This window comes from Ictidomys tridecemlineatus, chromosome 5 (assembly GCF_052094955.1).
Source record: "Ictidomys tridecemlineatus isolate mIctTri1 chromosome 5, mIctTri1.hap1, whole genome shotgun sequence".
Lineage (NCBI taxonomy): Eukaryota > Metazoa > Chordata > Mammalia > Rodentia > Sciuridae > Ictidomys > Ictidomys tridecemlineatus.
Genome location: NC_135481.1, coordinates 184488920 through 184502052, shown reverse-complemented (window position 1 = coordinate 184502052; position 13133 = coordinate 184488920). Strand labels below are relative to the sequence as shown.

The following is a 13133-nucleotide window of genomic DNA, read 5'->3' as shown; positions in this document are numbered from 1 at the left end:
TTGAGCTCCCAGCAGGACGGCTGAAGAGTTAAGGTTCTCATCCAACCACAGATGTCCCCTGTTGGTGCGGAGTTGGGGGGGACACTGGGGCCAAGGAGCCCTCCAGGGGCTAACGACAGCCCTGCATTGTCATTAGCTCATCATGGTAAAGCACCACCATATCGTCCATCTCAGGGACGAGTCAGCTGTGTTACATGAGGTAGAAGATGAGCTTCGATCTCTATGTGGGCAGTAAGCACATTGCACATAAGACATCTTTGCCATGTTTCTTAGCAACACCGACATATTAGAGGCAGAGGGGAGTTTGGGATTGTCTACCTGGAAACAGTGACCAATTTAATAGAAGTGAATATCTCCTCGACAGACCCAGAGTTTCCTCATTCTTTGCCACTGATTTGTAAGTCAGATATGCTCTTCCAATTTTGCTCTTTCTAAAGCCTGGCTTAACCCACGTCACCAGCGTCTGTGAGCTTGTGAAGAAATTTCACTTCCTTCTCAACAGCTATTTCTGAAACGTGTGACTTTCTGGGAGGGAGAGAGGGAAGGGCTCTCTGTTTCCACGGTGGGAGCAAGTTTGAAGTGAGTCTTTTGTGTAGTTTTAGCCTCTTCTGAATATCTTCATCATGTCTCCCTTCTATAAAACCCTCTTCCTCAATCTCAACCAAGGGTGTCACATGATCGCCATGTCTTCCCAGGAAGCAAAACTGAAGACATCATGGCAGTGTGTGGGGGGTGGGGATGCTGGTCAGTGTTTGGGTATACAGTATCTTCTAAGAAAATGAAACATTTTCTGACCTCGTTGATAGGACAATTTACCAACGGATTTAGGGAAGAGGAAGACAGGAGAGAATGGGGAAGAAAAGAGAAATTAGACATAGGTCTGTACTCTTTTCACTTAACCTACAGTATCTTCCTCTGTCCAGAGATGGTCAAAGGACAGACAAGGGCATGGTGGGCTCCTTTGCTTCTGTGCACGTCTTCTAACTCCAATCCTATATAGAAACACAGGGACACGTCCGGCAGTTCAATCTGCTACTAACTCACGGCTGGTTATACCGCTGTCCACAGCTAGAAGGAAGAGATATTAAAGGAAAAGAAATCTCCAAATAATAGACAAATCTCCAGGGCTCAGGATCCCCACGTCAGCATCTCTTCAGGGTCCCATCATCACCTGCAGTTCCTGGATCCCGGGGTTCTCAGAGGTAGCACACCTGCTCTATTCCCTCCACTGGTTTGAGCTTGTTGGAGTCCTCTCCCTGTCCTCCATGGGCACGCACACAGCCACTCTGTTTTTTTCCCTTCCTGATAGATTCAACTGACTCAAAGTCTCCCTAAAGCTACAGCCTCAGAGGTTTCCAGGAAATACAGATATTCCCAGTGGCTCCATGTCAGGGGCTCACCATTGTTGGCGTTAGGACTCTCTTCCCTTCTCCAGAGTCTTTCTTTTCCTCTTAGGGGTTTCCTTTGTGACAGAGAAACAGAGAAGGACTTAAGGTTCAAAGGGCTGAGGGAAGGGCTTAATGAAATAAATTAAAACTGATTTACATTTAGAGATTGGAAAAAAAGAGAGAGGCAGGAAGAGATGGAGAGGAAGACCGCCAAAGCCCGAGGAGGGTTTTGTTCGTGCTTGCATTTGTTTTGTAATAAGGGAGAGGGTCTCCAAAGACTAAAGGCCAAAAGGGATATGAGGTGCTGGTGGGCCACTTACACGAGACTCCCCAATAGTTTACAAAGGATGCAAGTTAAAGTTCAGATTTTATTTATTTATTTTTCTTTATTTTGGTATGACCCCTGACTGTTTGGACTGGGCTTCTTTGAGTGTGGGACCATACATAATCAAGACCACGTGGAGATATACAGGATTATATGAGCATTTTAAGACAGGTACCAGGAGCCTGTCTCTGATCGAGTTAATGAACAGTGTGGTTTTACCCATGTCACAGCAATACGGTTCCCCTCTTCTCCTGGATCTAGTGATCACATGGAGACCTCAGAATGCTCTAGTATGGGTGCCAACATATAGTAATACATATCTCCTTTTCACGTGTACCATTTTGAATCCTGACATAAAGAGAGGCCCATGGCTGGCTTGGTCCTGTGGTCCTGAGTGTCCTTCACTCCTCAACTTCCCACCTTACGTAGTTACAGCCTCCCCTACAGAAATTAGTGGCCGAGGAGTTAATACATCGGGATTTGGGGTGTCTTTAATGAAAATCAAGGTGGGATTCTCTGAATCTTTGTGCCTTGACCAATTTTATCTTGATGGTTAAAGGTGTTTACTGGCCACTCATACATGAGAAACTCTACACTTTAATGTTTGTGGGATGTGAAATTATATGCATATGTCCCCAGGTTTCAATTTTATGTCCTGGCCATACTCTCTAGAGTCCCATGGTTCCCCCAAAGCTTGAGGCCATGTAAATTTGGAAAAGGAAACACTGGATCCAGGGTTAGCAGGATTCTTGCAGATCTGCACAAGGACTTGTCAGAATCCTATAGTCACCTCTCCATCCCTTCATACTTTGAGAACTAGGAAGTTTTAGGGAGATATTTTAAAGTTAGTTCTGAGCACGGCTCTAGCTACCCTCTCTCTTCTCCTCCTCTGCTTAGCTCTGCCTGGTCCAGACTGAATTGTCTGCCAACCATGCTTTGCCTTGTCCACATAGTAAGTTTTCCAAAGGTATATCTGGAGTGTCTTGGGTTTGAAACATGAGAATCAACTCTGAGATATGCATGCATCTCTGAGTACACATTGATTCTTTGTGATTTCTATCTTCCCTCCAGTAATTCCCAGTCTAATGGATGCAGACCCTTTGTAACTGGACTGGGAATCAAAAAAAAAAAATTGTCCAGTTTCTGCAGTAGTATTGATTTGTTGTTTGCCATGGAGATGACACTTAACAAATCCCATTCTTTGCTATGTGAGATGCAGCCAACCTTATAGGGCTGTTTTGGAGATCAGATAGGCTAATGTTGGCCTATATTTTCCTGAGAAATGAGAATGTACAATGTCAACAGGAGCCCTCTCTCACACATGACCATAACTGTACCAGAGCAGGTCTAAGCTCATCACTAATATGCTAACAGCAGTGTTGCAATCAATGTTCACACATTGAGCTAATTTCTCTATTTCTGTGGCTGCCATATTTTTATTATAATCCTTCTAATAATCATAGTTGGCTAGGTCTGTTGATACTTCTATATATTTTTTTTAATTTTTGAGAAAATTTCAAAGGGGTTACATGAGCTGGTCAAGGTCTTGGGCAGAGTTGAGATGCAAACCCAGACTCTGTCATTCCAGATCCCATGCTGCTAGCTTCTATGCTATCAGTCCAAGGAGACTAGTAGGAAGTAAGAAAATCATAGACCTGGAGACAGGTGGCTTAAATTCCTCTCTAGTCTTATTTTTCCTGCCTTCACACTACTCTCTGGGCATGTGTTTCCCTGAATGAAATGTCCTGACATTTTTCTTCCCCTGCAAACTTTCTATTACCCTCTAACCTTCTGCCCCAAGGTTTTCCAAGTAGGACTCCCAAGTATTACCTCCTCTCCAAGGTCTTCCTATGAACTTCCCCTGCAGGAAAGATCCATGATGCTCCAGCTCAATACAGCCACCACACTGGCTGCACAAGTCTTCTCTTGTGTCTTTATCACAACATCTGGTGGTTGTCATTTTGTAAGCTTGAAGATGGAAATGGCCCAGGAGGGTGGGGTCTGCTGCTTCAGTCCTGTCTCACTGGAGTCCCATTCCTCTGTGTCATCTGCCTTGAAAATCCCCCAAGCGTTTCATAAGTCAAAATCATTGCCTACTTCTCAACCTGTTCCCAATCTTACATCCCCCAGCTCATCAGCAGGCATTCCCTTCCATCCTGATCATCACCCTGGATTCCTCTAAGCCTGCATCTTTGTAGTTTCTTGGTCATAGCTCCTCCTCTCCCTCTCTCTCTCCACACAGCCTCTTCCCTGGAGCAGGACCTCTATTGCAGACTCCACCCAATCCTCTTTCCACATTATAGCCACAGTGATGTGCCAAAAATGAAACTCACACTCCCAAACCTGTGGTCTGAAATCCTCCAACGGCTTCTCTTCCACAACAACAAGGTTCACTGGGTGGAAGTGAGGGAAGAAGCATATGTTCATGTCATCTGGGAAACTTTGTTGAGCTATGCCGTCCTGCTCACAGAGCTTCTGGCAGGTCTCCTAATATTACCCCTCCTCCTATAGTTTTATTTATGAACTTCCTTCTTTATTAATGTTTGCATTCCTCAGCTCCATGTGACCAGATACTACCTGTGTTGAAGGCCCCATTCTAAAGCCACTTTCTCCAAGTGAACACTTTCTGACCTATAACCTAGCTGCAGTCTCTTCACCATCTGGAGCCCCTCTGTGAGGATCCCGTATGTTCTGCCTTCTATTTGTCATTAGTAGTCACATCTCGTCTCCTCCACTGGGCCATCCACTGTCTGTTCTAATTCATCCTTATCTCAAATGCGCCTTGCAGATACTAGGAATTTCCTACAAAGATTTTGAATGGAATACCCCAGTGGAATTAAAACAGATGGAGCCCAGGATTGACACTCTATCTCTTATACGAGAGAGTTTCACTCAGAATACAGACCCGAATATCAACATTCGGTGTCAATGATGTACAGAAACCTGTGATAGGAGGGTGGTAAGGCTGGAGGTCAGTATGTAAAAGTGATAGCATGGCCTGACCCTTCAGGGAACACATTGTCTACTCAGGGAATAAAATAAAAACTTAGAGAGAATCAGAAAAACTATTGGGTGAGCAAGAAGAGATAGTGCACATTATTGAATTAGAGAAAGCCACAGATCGGACAACTAAGACACAGAGTTTAAGGAAATTACCTGAAAGCACATGGCCAATAAGTGGTAGAAGTGGGTCTCAGCTTGGGCAATTTGGGGAAGGAGTCTATATTCTTAACCATCTACAAGGATGGAACATGAAACAGGATCCATTGAGAGGCTAAATTGTGGGGCTTGATTTTGAATGGCTCATTGAAGTGGGAAAATAGCCCAAATGAAATGTATCATCTTCCCCCACCTATTCTATCTCAGTCCTTAATGTACACCTTGTTTGCCTTCATGTGGGCAGCTCCTAAAGCTAGAAATCTTGAAGTCCCCCTGAACGAATCACACTTAATCACCTGTTGACTCTGTATCATAATCACCCTTCACATTCACCTCTTCTTTTCTACTCCCATGATCATTGCAAACATCTCTTGTCTTGACCTTTGCTATAACGTCTAGGGCCGCACTACTAGTGGGTGTCTCTCTCTCCTCTAACTTTCTCTTCACACTCTTGCCAGACTCATCCTTCTAGAACAAGTAATTGATTACTTGGCTTCTTGAATTTTCCCTATGATCTGTAGAACTGAGACCAAACTCCTTAAGCTTTTGGGGAACTAGCCTTTCTAACATCTTGGCATTCCTTCCTGGCTAGCCCACCCACCTACCCTGTCCACAAAACAGTTCTGTCTGCCTAACAATACCCTTCCCCTCCCCTATCTGGTTTCCTTTTTTTTTTTTTTCTTATATAAGTATCACAAATTCTGGCCCACCTTGCCTGCATTTCCTCCCCACACCTGCCTTCAGGTATGGTCTCTGTGTCTCCACATCATTTGTCACCACTGAGGTCAGTATAACATAGCAGTGATTAACACAGGCTCCTAAGTAAGATTTTCCTGGATTCTAACACCTGCCATGGCACTTTCCAAGCATGCCAGTTTGGACAAGTTATTTAACCTTGCTCTCCTTGTCTGTTAAAGAGGGACAATAAATTTCATAGGGTTACTATGGAGATTAAATAAAATAGTCCACCTCATTTAGTTAGAACAGTACCTGGAATATAAGCGATAGCCTACTATTTAAGTAATAGCCATTATTATCATCAGTTTCATGGTTTTCTTTCTCCTAGATAAGTGGGCTAGATCAGTGGGCTAGATCAGGATCTCATTTGTCTTTCTCTAGCACTTGGGGGAGACAGGCATACAGAAGGTTCTTGCTGAATTAATTGATGGAAAGACGGATGCATGGATGGTAGATGGATTGTTGGATGGATGGGCAGGTAAAATAATGTATGGACAGATGACTGAGTGGACTTCTATAATGGATGAATAGGTGAATAGAAGGAAGGATAGATGAATGGATGGATGGATGGGCTTATGAAATGGATGGATGAATGGACTTACAAATAGATGGATGGGTAGATGGTCAAATGTGTTGTTAAATAGACAACATAGTCCTGTGAAAATGGTATGGAACACAGGTAAACTGTGCCTAAAGGCAATCTTGTCAGCCAGCCACAAAGAAGAAGAGTCTGCAATATATGATTTATTAAGTTTAGGGTTATGTTTTTATTTTTTCCTAAGCACAGCTGTCCTCCTGCTCGGGATTTTTAGTTTCAGGCAATCTGTTACTTGCAATATCACTGTATCCCTGTAAATTTAGACCTTCAGTAAATCTTCTTCAAGGCTTAGAGAAAACATACATGTAAACTGTGTTTTGGTCACAGAGTGAAGGCCTATGATGCTTGCCCTGGGAGGACGGGAAGGTTAATTGGGAAAAGAGATTTAATTAATAAAAGTTTGTTGGTTACCATCATCCTAGGAGTTTCTTTGAAGCCAGGGAAAGTGCTGGCTTTGGGTGACACCCAGGATCACTCAGAAAAGCTACTTGGAAGCGGTGGTTGTGTTTTGAAGGTGAGGGGAACATGTTGTCTGGAGGAGGTGGCCCGGGCACTGGTGAATGTTAGAGGTGGAAAGCAGTAAACCCAGAGGGCCAGAGTTCCGAGTGCAGCCTGTGTGCCTTTAGGAGGGGGCTTGGGCAGTGAGAAAATCCACCTGGGGATGGAAGCTTTGCTGCTGGCCCAAAGATCCATAAAACCTTTGACCTAGTGAGGCCTCTTAGAGCCTCAGATTCCTCAACTGAAGGCGAGAATAACATCCGCTCTGCAGGGTTGTGGGGACAGTTAAGAGATGAGGTCTGTGCATCTCCATGCCTACATCGCTGTTGCTCCTGTTTCCCTGCTTCCTGGAAAGGAGCACAGTGGGTGAGAGCGTGGGCGTCAGAGCCAGGATGCCGTCAATGGTAGTCACTGGCTGTGGCCCTTCAGCCAGTGATTTCACCTTCTTGCCTCAATTTCCTCATCTGTAAAGTGAAAATGATGAGACGCCTATCCATTAGAGCGGTTGTAAAGAATGCGTGAGTTGGTGTGTGATGAGAGCCCAGAACAATGCCTGGCATGTAGGAAGGGCGGCCTAAGTCTTTGTTCTTACTGTATTCACATTTTTATTTCTACTGAAGAGGCAAACCCTTTGTCCTGGTGACCAGAGTAAGTGCATCAAATCCTACATCTGAGGATCAGGTGGGAACATAAACTGCCTTTAATCCATCCTTAGTATTTTCCATGTGTAGGGTGATATAACCTGATATTGATTCAAATTTTAATGTATTTTATATGAAACACTATACATTATATATCATATCTAATTTGAATATAACTACTTAATGTTGATGGCCCCAATAGCTGTTGGTTAACTATTGTCCCTAAGCTTGAGATGGAGAAACTGGGACTGTGCTGTTTAGTGACTTGCTCAAGTTACTAAATGTGGCTTGTAAATGATGGTGCTGACACGCTGAGGCATCCCATATTTCAACTGCTTGACATTTTCAACTTGTCAGTCATCTCTGCCAGCTACTTGGTGCATGGGTCAGGAAAAAGAAGTGTAAAGACAGGAATGCATTTGCCCAAGAAGGCACACTAAGCAAGAGAAACAAATGGGATTAGAATACTGGCCTCTTGGTGCTCAGCCCAATATATGGAATATGGAAAACACATATTGTCTTTTTTCTGTTTCTATCACAAAATGCCAGAGACTGGATAATTTATAAAGAACATAAACTTGCTTCTTAGAGTTCTGGAAGCTGGGAAGTCCAAGAGCATAGGACCGTCCTCTGCTTGGCATTTGGGGAGAGCCTTCTTGCTGCATCATAACATGGTGGAAGGCATCACATGGTGAAGCAGAGCAAGCATGGGTCACCTCATGTCTCTCTTCCTCTTCCTATACAGCCACCAGTCCCATCCCAGGGCCCAGCCCTTATCTGATCCTAGTTGCCTCCCCAAAGCCCTACTTCCAAATGTCATAGACAATGAATTTGGGGATTAAGTTTCAACCTCAGTTTCAGGGGGAACATTCAAACCATGCCAAGAGATATTTGTAAATCTTCGTCAAATGGATCCTGAGCTTTCCATTCTTGGGAAATCACATTTCTAGGCACTGGACCAGGCTGTGATGAAGCAAAGGAATGATCTTCTTCGTGCCAAGCTGCGTGGCTGGTGAAGGGGGTTGATGACTTGCCAGGAGTTATTCCATTTCCATTCTTTACAGCTCTGAGTTTTTCACTCTCTCGTCATCCAGGACCACTGTTTATTTGGTCCAGGATATTGAATAGTTTTGGGGGGGTTGCCAGATCTTGCTGAGCTGTGCCTCATATCCCCCAGTTTATCCTCCTAAGGAGGAATATGCTTCTGCCTTTTTATCTCTCAGAGTCACTTTAATTCTGGGGCTATGGGGCTTGGGCTGGGCTTTGTTGATGGATGAGAGAAAGCTAGAGGTAGTCCTGCCTTAAGGGCTTTGGTCACTTATTACTTGAAACGGTAATTTGGGGGGCCTCTGAATATGTGTTCCTACCCCGACTATGAAGGCAGTTATCTTCTGATGACAAGTACCTGGGATAACGGTTGAAATTAATTGAATCATTCAAGAGAAAAGGAAACTATTCCTGCTTACTCAGATGGGGATATTTCGGAACCTGAATTTTCTAGCAATTTTTCTCAATCCTCAAATGTATCACTTATGGTCAGTGTATCAAAATCTGATGTGAAATACAAACATTCCTATTTATTTTCTTACAACATCAGGCAAATTACAACCAAGGGAATAGCATGGACTTCTGTGAGGTCTGTGATTGCTCAGAAGCCAAGAGCTAGTGAGGGACATTAGAAAGAAATCGAAGGCAGTGAGTTTTCGATCTTTATGTGAAATCTTAGATGAAACTCCAATTTATGAAATAGATAAAAATGGAGATGCTCTAGCTTTTGTGGATGGCAACAGCACCACCTTCTCCATGTCCTCCTCCTCCCTTACAATGAACCTGCTCTGCAGAAACCCCTGGGATCCTGGAACACCATTTAAAACTAGGAATCCAGTTCAACACACCTCAACAATAGATGAGAACACAAAGGCACAGAGGTTATTCAAATCAAGGTCCGTTAGATTGAAAATTGGAACTCCTTCTTCTTAGTACAGGGCTTGTTCATGATCTGGTTGAATTTTGATGACCCTCAATTTACTGACTTGAAAAATGGCACTTATTTGTCATTCATGAGTCTTTCCCTAGGGAGCGCTTAAAGGGAATGACCTTTGTTTCATCCCACAATGTCGAGGTTCTCAGATAGGCAACTTGATCAGCCGGGGATGGAGTGGCTAGAGGCTGGCTGGATGTTACTCTCTCTTTATGTCATCTCAGGGCGTCTCCATGTGATCTCTCCAGCATGGCAGCCCCAGGGAAGCTGAACTTCTTACATGGAGAGTCGAGGTTCCAAACCAATTTATACCTGGTTTAGAAAGTCCCAGAACATAGAGAACATAACTCCTACATGATATCATCGGTCACACAAGGCCAACCCTGTTTCTGTGTGGGAGGTGTCTGCGCTGGAAAGTGGGGGTCATGGGGAGCCCTATTGGATGCTGGCTATAGGATTTCCTGGCTTTGGAATGACCTTCCTAAATAGATTCTCGTGTCCTTTCATCTGAAATAAAGAAAACCCAAAGAGTGAATTGTGGTGTGGCTTAGATCATAGGAACACTGTCGTGCAGAAGAATGGTAGGCTAGTCTCAAGATGCCACAGAAAGCTGATTCAAGACCAAAACAAATAATAATAATAATCCATTATTGCAAGGAAGCTAGTTTTCGTTGGCCATAAGAAAGAGCTGTCCAACAGCAAAAATAGCCAACGTGAAACTCGGCTTTCTCTGCATGAGGTAGTGAGTTTTCCTCTCATAGAAGATGCCTCTCTCATTTCTTCTGCCATTGAAAGTATCTGATTCTTAGCAAAGAGGATGGGTAGAGAAACCTGCATCTCCTTGAGCTTTGGGATGCTGAAATTAAAATGTGCATTTCTAAGAACCAAGATTTCATACAAATCTAATTCTTCTTTGTTTGTCTTTTCTTTTTCCCCCCTTTTTGGACATTTCCTTCATCTGACTGCCCATCAATATATAGAAGAAATGCTTATTCCTACTCCTATTACTTGTAAGTATCGAGCCGGTGTTAAACTTTGCATCATGCCCTGTAAGGGAACCTGTAGCATGCATTTCCCGCACCAACCGATTGTCTGTTGGTTTCTCATCCCCACTGCTGTCTAAGTCAAGTGTAGCCCTGGGGTTTTCTGTTTTATGTAGTTGTTTTCCATTTGAAAATGCACTGTCATTGTTCAAGTCTGTGATGTTTCTACCATCTTAATTTCCCTGCCTATTTCTGGAGAGTCGAGAGGGCCTGCTTCTCCTTTCTGAGTGCAAATTTCTAGTTAGGAGTCCCTGAATTCCAGCAAGAAAGAAATCCAATCCTTCTGCAGGACTTGCACGCATAAGACAGAATCACAGGTCTCTGAGTGTATTTGTGTCTACTTGGGGGATTGGGGAGCCCCGGGGACTCTAAAAGTTAGAAAGGAGGCAATTGACTATTTCCACTATTTCAGGAAGACTGCAGGGAACCATGACTTTCTCTAGACCCAACCTCACAGGTGACAGGAGCATGCAAGGTCTTTGCTTTGGGCTGGAATTATCTGTTTGGCATTTAGCATTGGTTATGTCACATTATCATTGCCTTTTTTCTTTTTGTGGACTTATAGATGGCTGCTGGCCTATCAGGTTTTTTTTTTTCACTTACTTTGTAAAGGTGTTTTTTTAAGTGGTTATTTTTATTAACAAAGCACATATCTCCAAAACATGAGGATAAAGAAGAAAAACTATACAATAGATCCTTGATGATAAAAAGTTAAAAAAAAAACCTACTGAAGTCATCCCACATTCTAATATTCATTTTCCATTTGGGGAAATTGAGATCCAGAGAGAGGTGTGTGTGCTCTCATCCCAGATGCATGTAGAGAAGAGTGGGATTAAAACTCAGAAAACCTGGCTCCTGGGAAAGTGTACTGCCCACCACTCCCTCAACCCTGGCACATTCAGCCTTGTGAAAGAGTCAGTGATCATCTATTGAAACCCTCCACATGAAGATGGAGCCAGGAAAATGGTGGCCCATCCACCCTGGGCAGTTAGAGCCAAGCGATAAGCAGATAAGTTCATGGTACCACCACCCTCGTGTTATATAGGCCAAAAATGAATCCTCACCATTGATACTAGAAGAACTGTAGGATTTCTTTCATCTGTTCATTCATTCGTTCATTCAAAAACATTCACTGAATATATACATTATGTTCCAGACAATGTAGATGGAGAAATGACTTTGATTCTCACTCTTCTAGTGTTCAAACCTACCTGCAGATTAGCATGAAAATCAAATAATTGAAATGTTAGCTGAGAAACATGTACAAGTAATGTGTGGTAAAAGAGCACTGAGTTTGAGTAACTAGCTTTTCAATGATGCAGGAGACAGTCATCCCTGTACTTACAGAGCAGTTTACCTAACACTAGAGAAAGAAAGATTCTGATTGGTGGGAACAGCATATGCAAAGGCACAGAGGTATGAAAAAGAACATGGTATATTTTTTTTGCTGTGATGGAAAGAGAATGACCTTTAGGACCCCTGAAGTTCTGTATTCAAGTCCTGTCATTGTCACCGCTCAGTGGTTATATAGCTTTGAACAAATTTGATAAATTCTTTAAGTCTCATTTCCCTTGAGTGTGAAATTAGGGGAACAGTGCCTAACTCATAAAGTTGCCTTGGAAAGGGAATGAGATGAATTTGGAAAGTACCTAGCCCAAAGCTGATGCTTTATGAAATGTTGGTTTTCTTTCTCTGACCTTTCAGAAACCATAAGGGGCGGTGGCAGTAATGGTGGCCCTGGGAACCCCTCTGGTCTTCCAGGGGCTTGTATGGAGTCAGTGTTCCACTGTAGGTGTGGGCATGCAGTGACCCATCGCAGCTTCTGTGAATCTCCCTCCCTCCGTCTGTAGCAGTGTGCACACCGCTGTGCTGTCTTTGGGGGCCCACTGTGTGTTCTGCACTGTGCTGGGCACAGTGGTGGGACTAAAGATGGGCCGTGTTGAAGCATAGGAGACAGGGATGCAAACGCGCGTAGTTCAGGTGCATTGATACACAAAGGCCTTTTAGTTGGTGCAAACATAGAGTTCTACATCACAGGCCCTGGAATGGGACCCTGGAAAGCAGAGCATGTGGACAGGACACAGGGTTCCCATAACAATATTCATAATTCTGCATTCATCAGCCCCAATGCACTCTGAGTGACATGCCTTGGATGTTACCATTGAGTAATTCTCTGCAAAATTCTGCCTTCCATAGAGAGATGTTATATGGTTAGATTTTCTTTTACACTCCATTCCCTGTCCCCAACCTCCAGAAAACACTTGCCAAAGAAGATGAACCACCTCAGCATTAAAGGGACTGAACAGATAAGGCATATTTAATCATCCAGACAGGAGGGAAGAGGGGGCGATTACCAGCACACACCAAATATTCTGTGCACACATTAGCTCACTGAGTCCTCATGATAGCCCAGGCCGATAGCTCCCATTATCCTTATTTAATGAGATGTAAATGGTTCAGAGAAGATACGTCATTCTCCTAAAGCCACTCAGCAATGAATGCAAGGGGAGGGGCCGTGAGGCGGGCCGTGTATTCTCTTGGAAACAGAGACTTCTGGGGGAAGAAATGATTTGAAGCAAAGAGAATAAAGATAATTGTCGGTATGTTGGGCTGAGGATGCTGGTGAAATTCCTGAGCAAAATTGTTCCACGGAACTGGAACTTGGGAATGCAGAGGTAGAGTTTTGGCAGGAGGTGGATGTTGGGAACCTTCCTCTGAGAGAGAACAGTTGAGAGTATAGGGTTGATGGAATCAGGACTGAA

The 13133-nt window shown here is 43.7% G+C and overlaps 1 protein-coding gene across 4 annotated transcripts in view; it reads left to right on the top strand.

Moving 5' to 3' along the window:
• The window catches only part of Ptprt (protein tyrosine phosphatase receptor type T), a 1029624-nt gene that overhangs the window by 874740 nt on the left and 141751 nt on the right, over positions 1-13133 (top strand). For 2 of the 4 annotated variants that reach the window (XM_078051815.1, XM_078051817.1), the window contains exon 16: positions 10309-10340. In XM_078051815.1, the coding sequence (XP_077907941.1) occupies positions 10309-10340 (32 nt within the window). The remainder of the gene's footprint in view (positions 1-10308; positions 10341-13133) is intronic. The other 2 variants (XM_078051813.1, XM_078051814.1) reach the window with 1 other exon arrangement.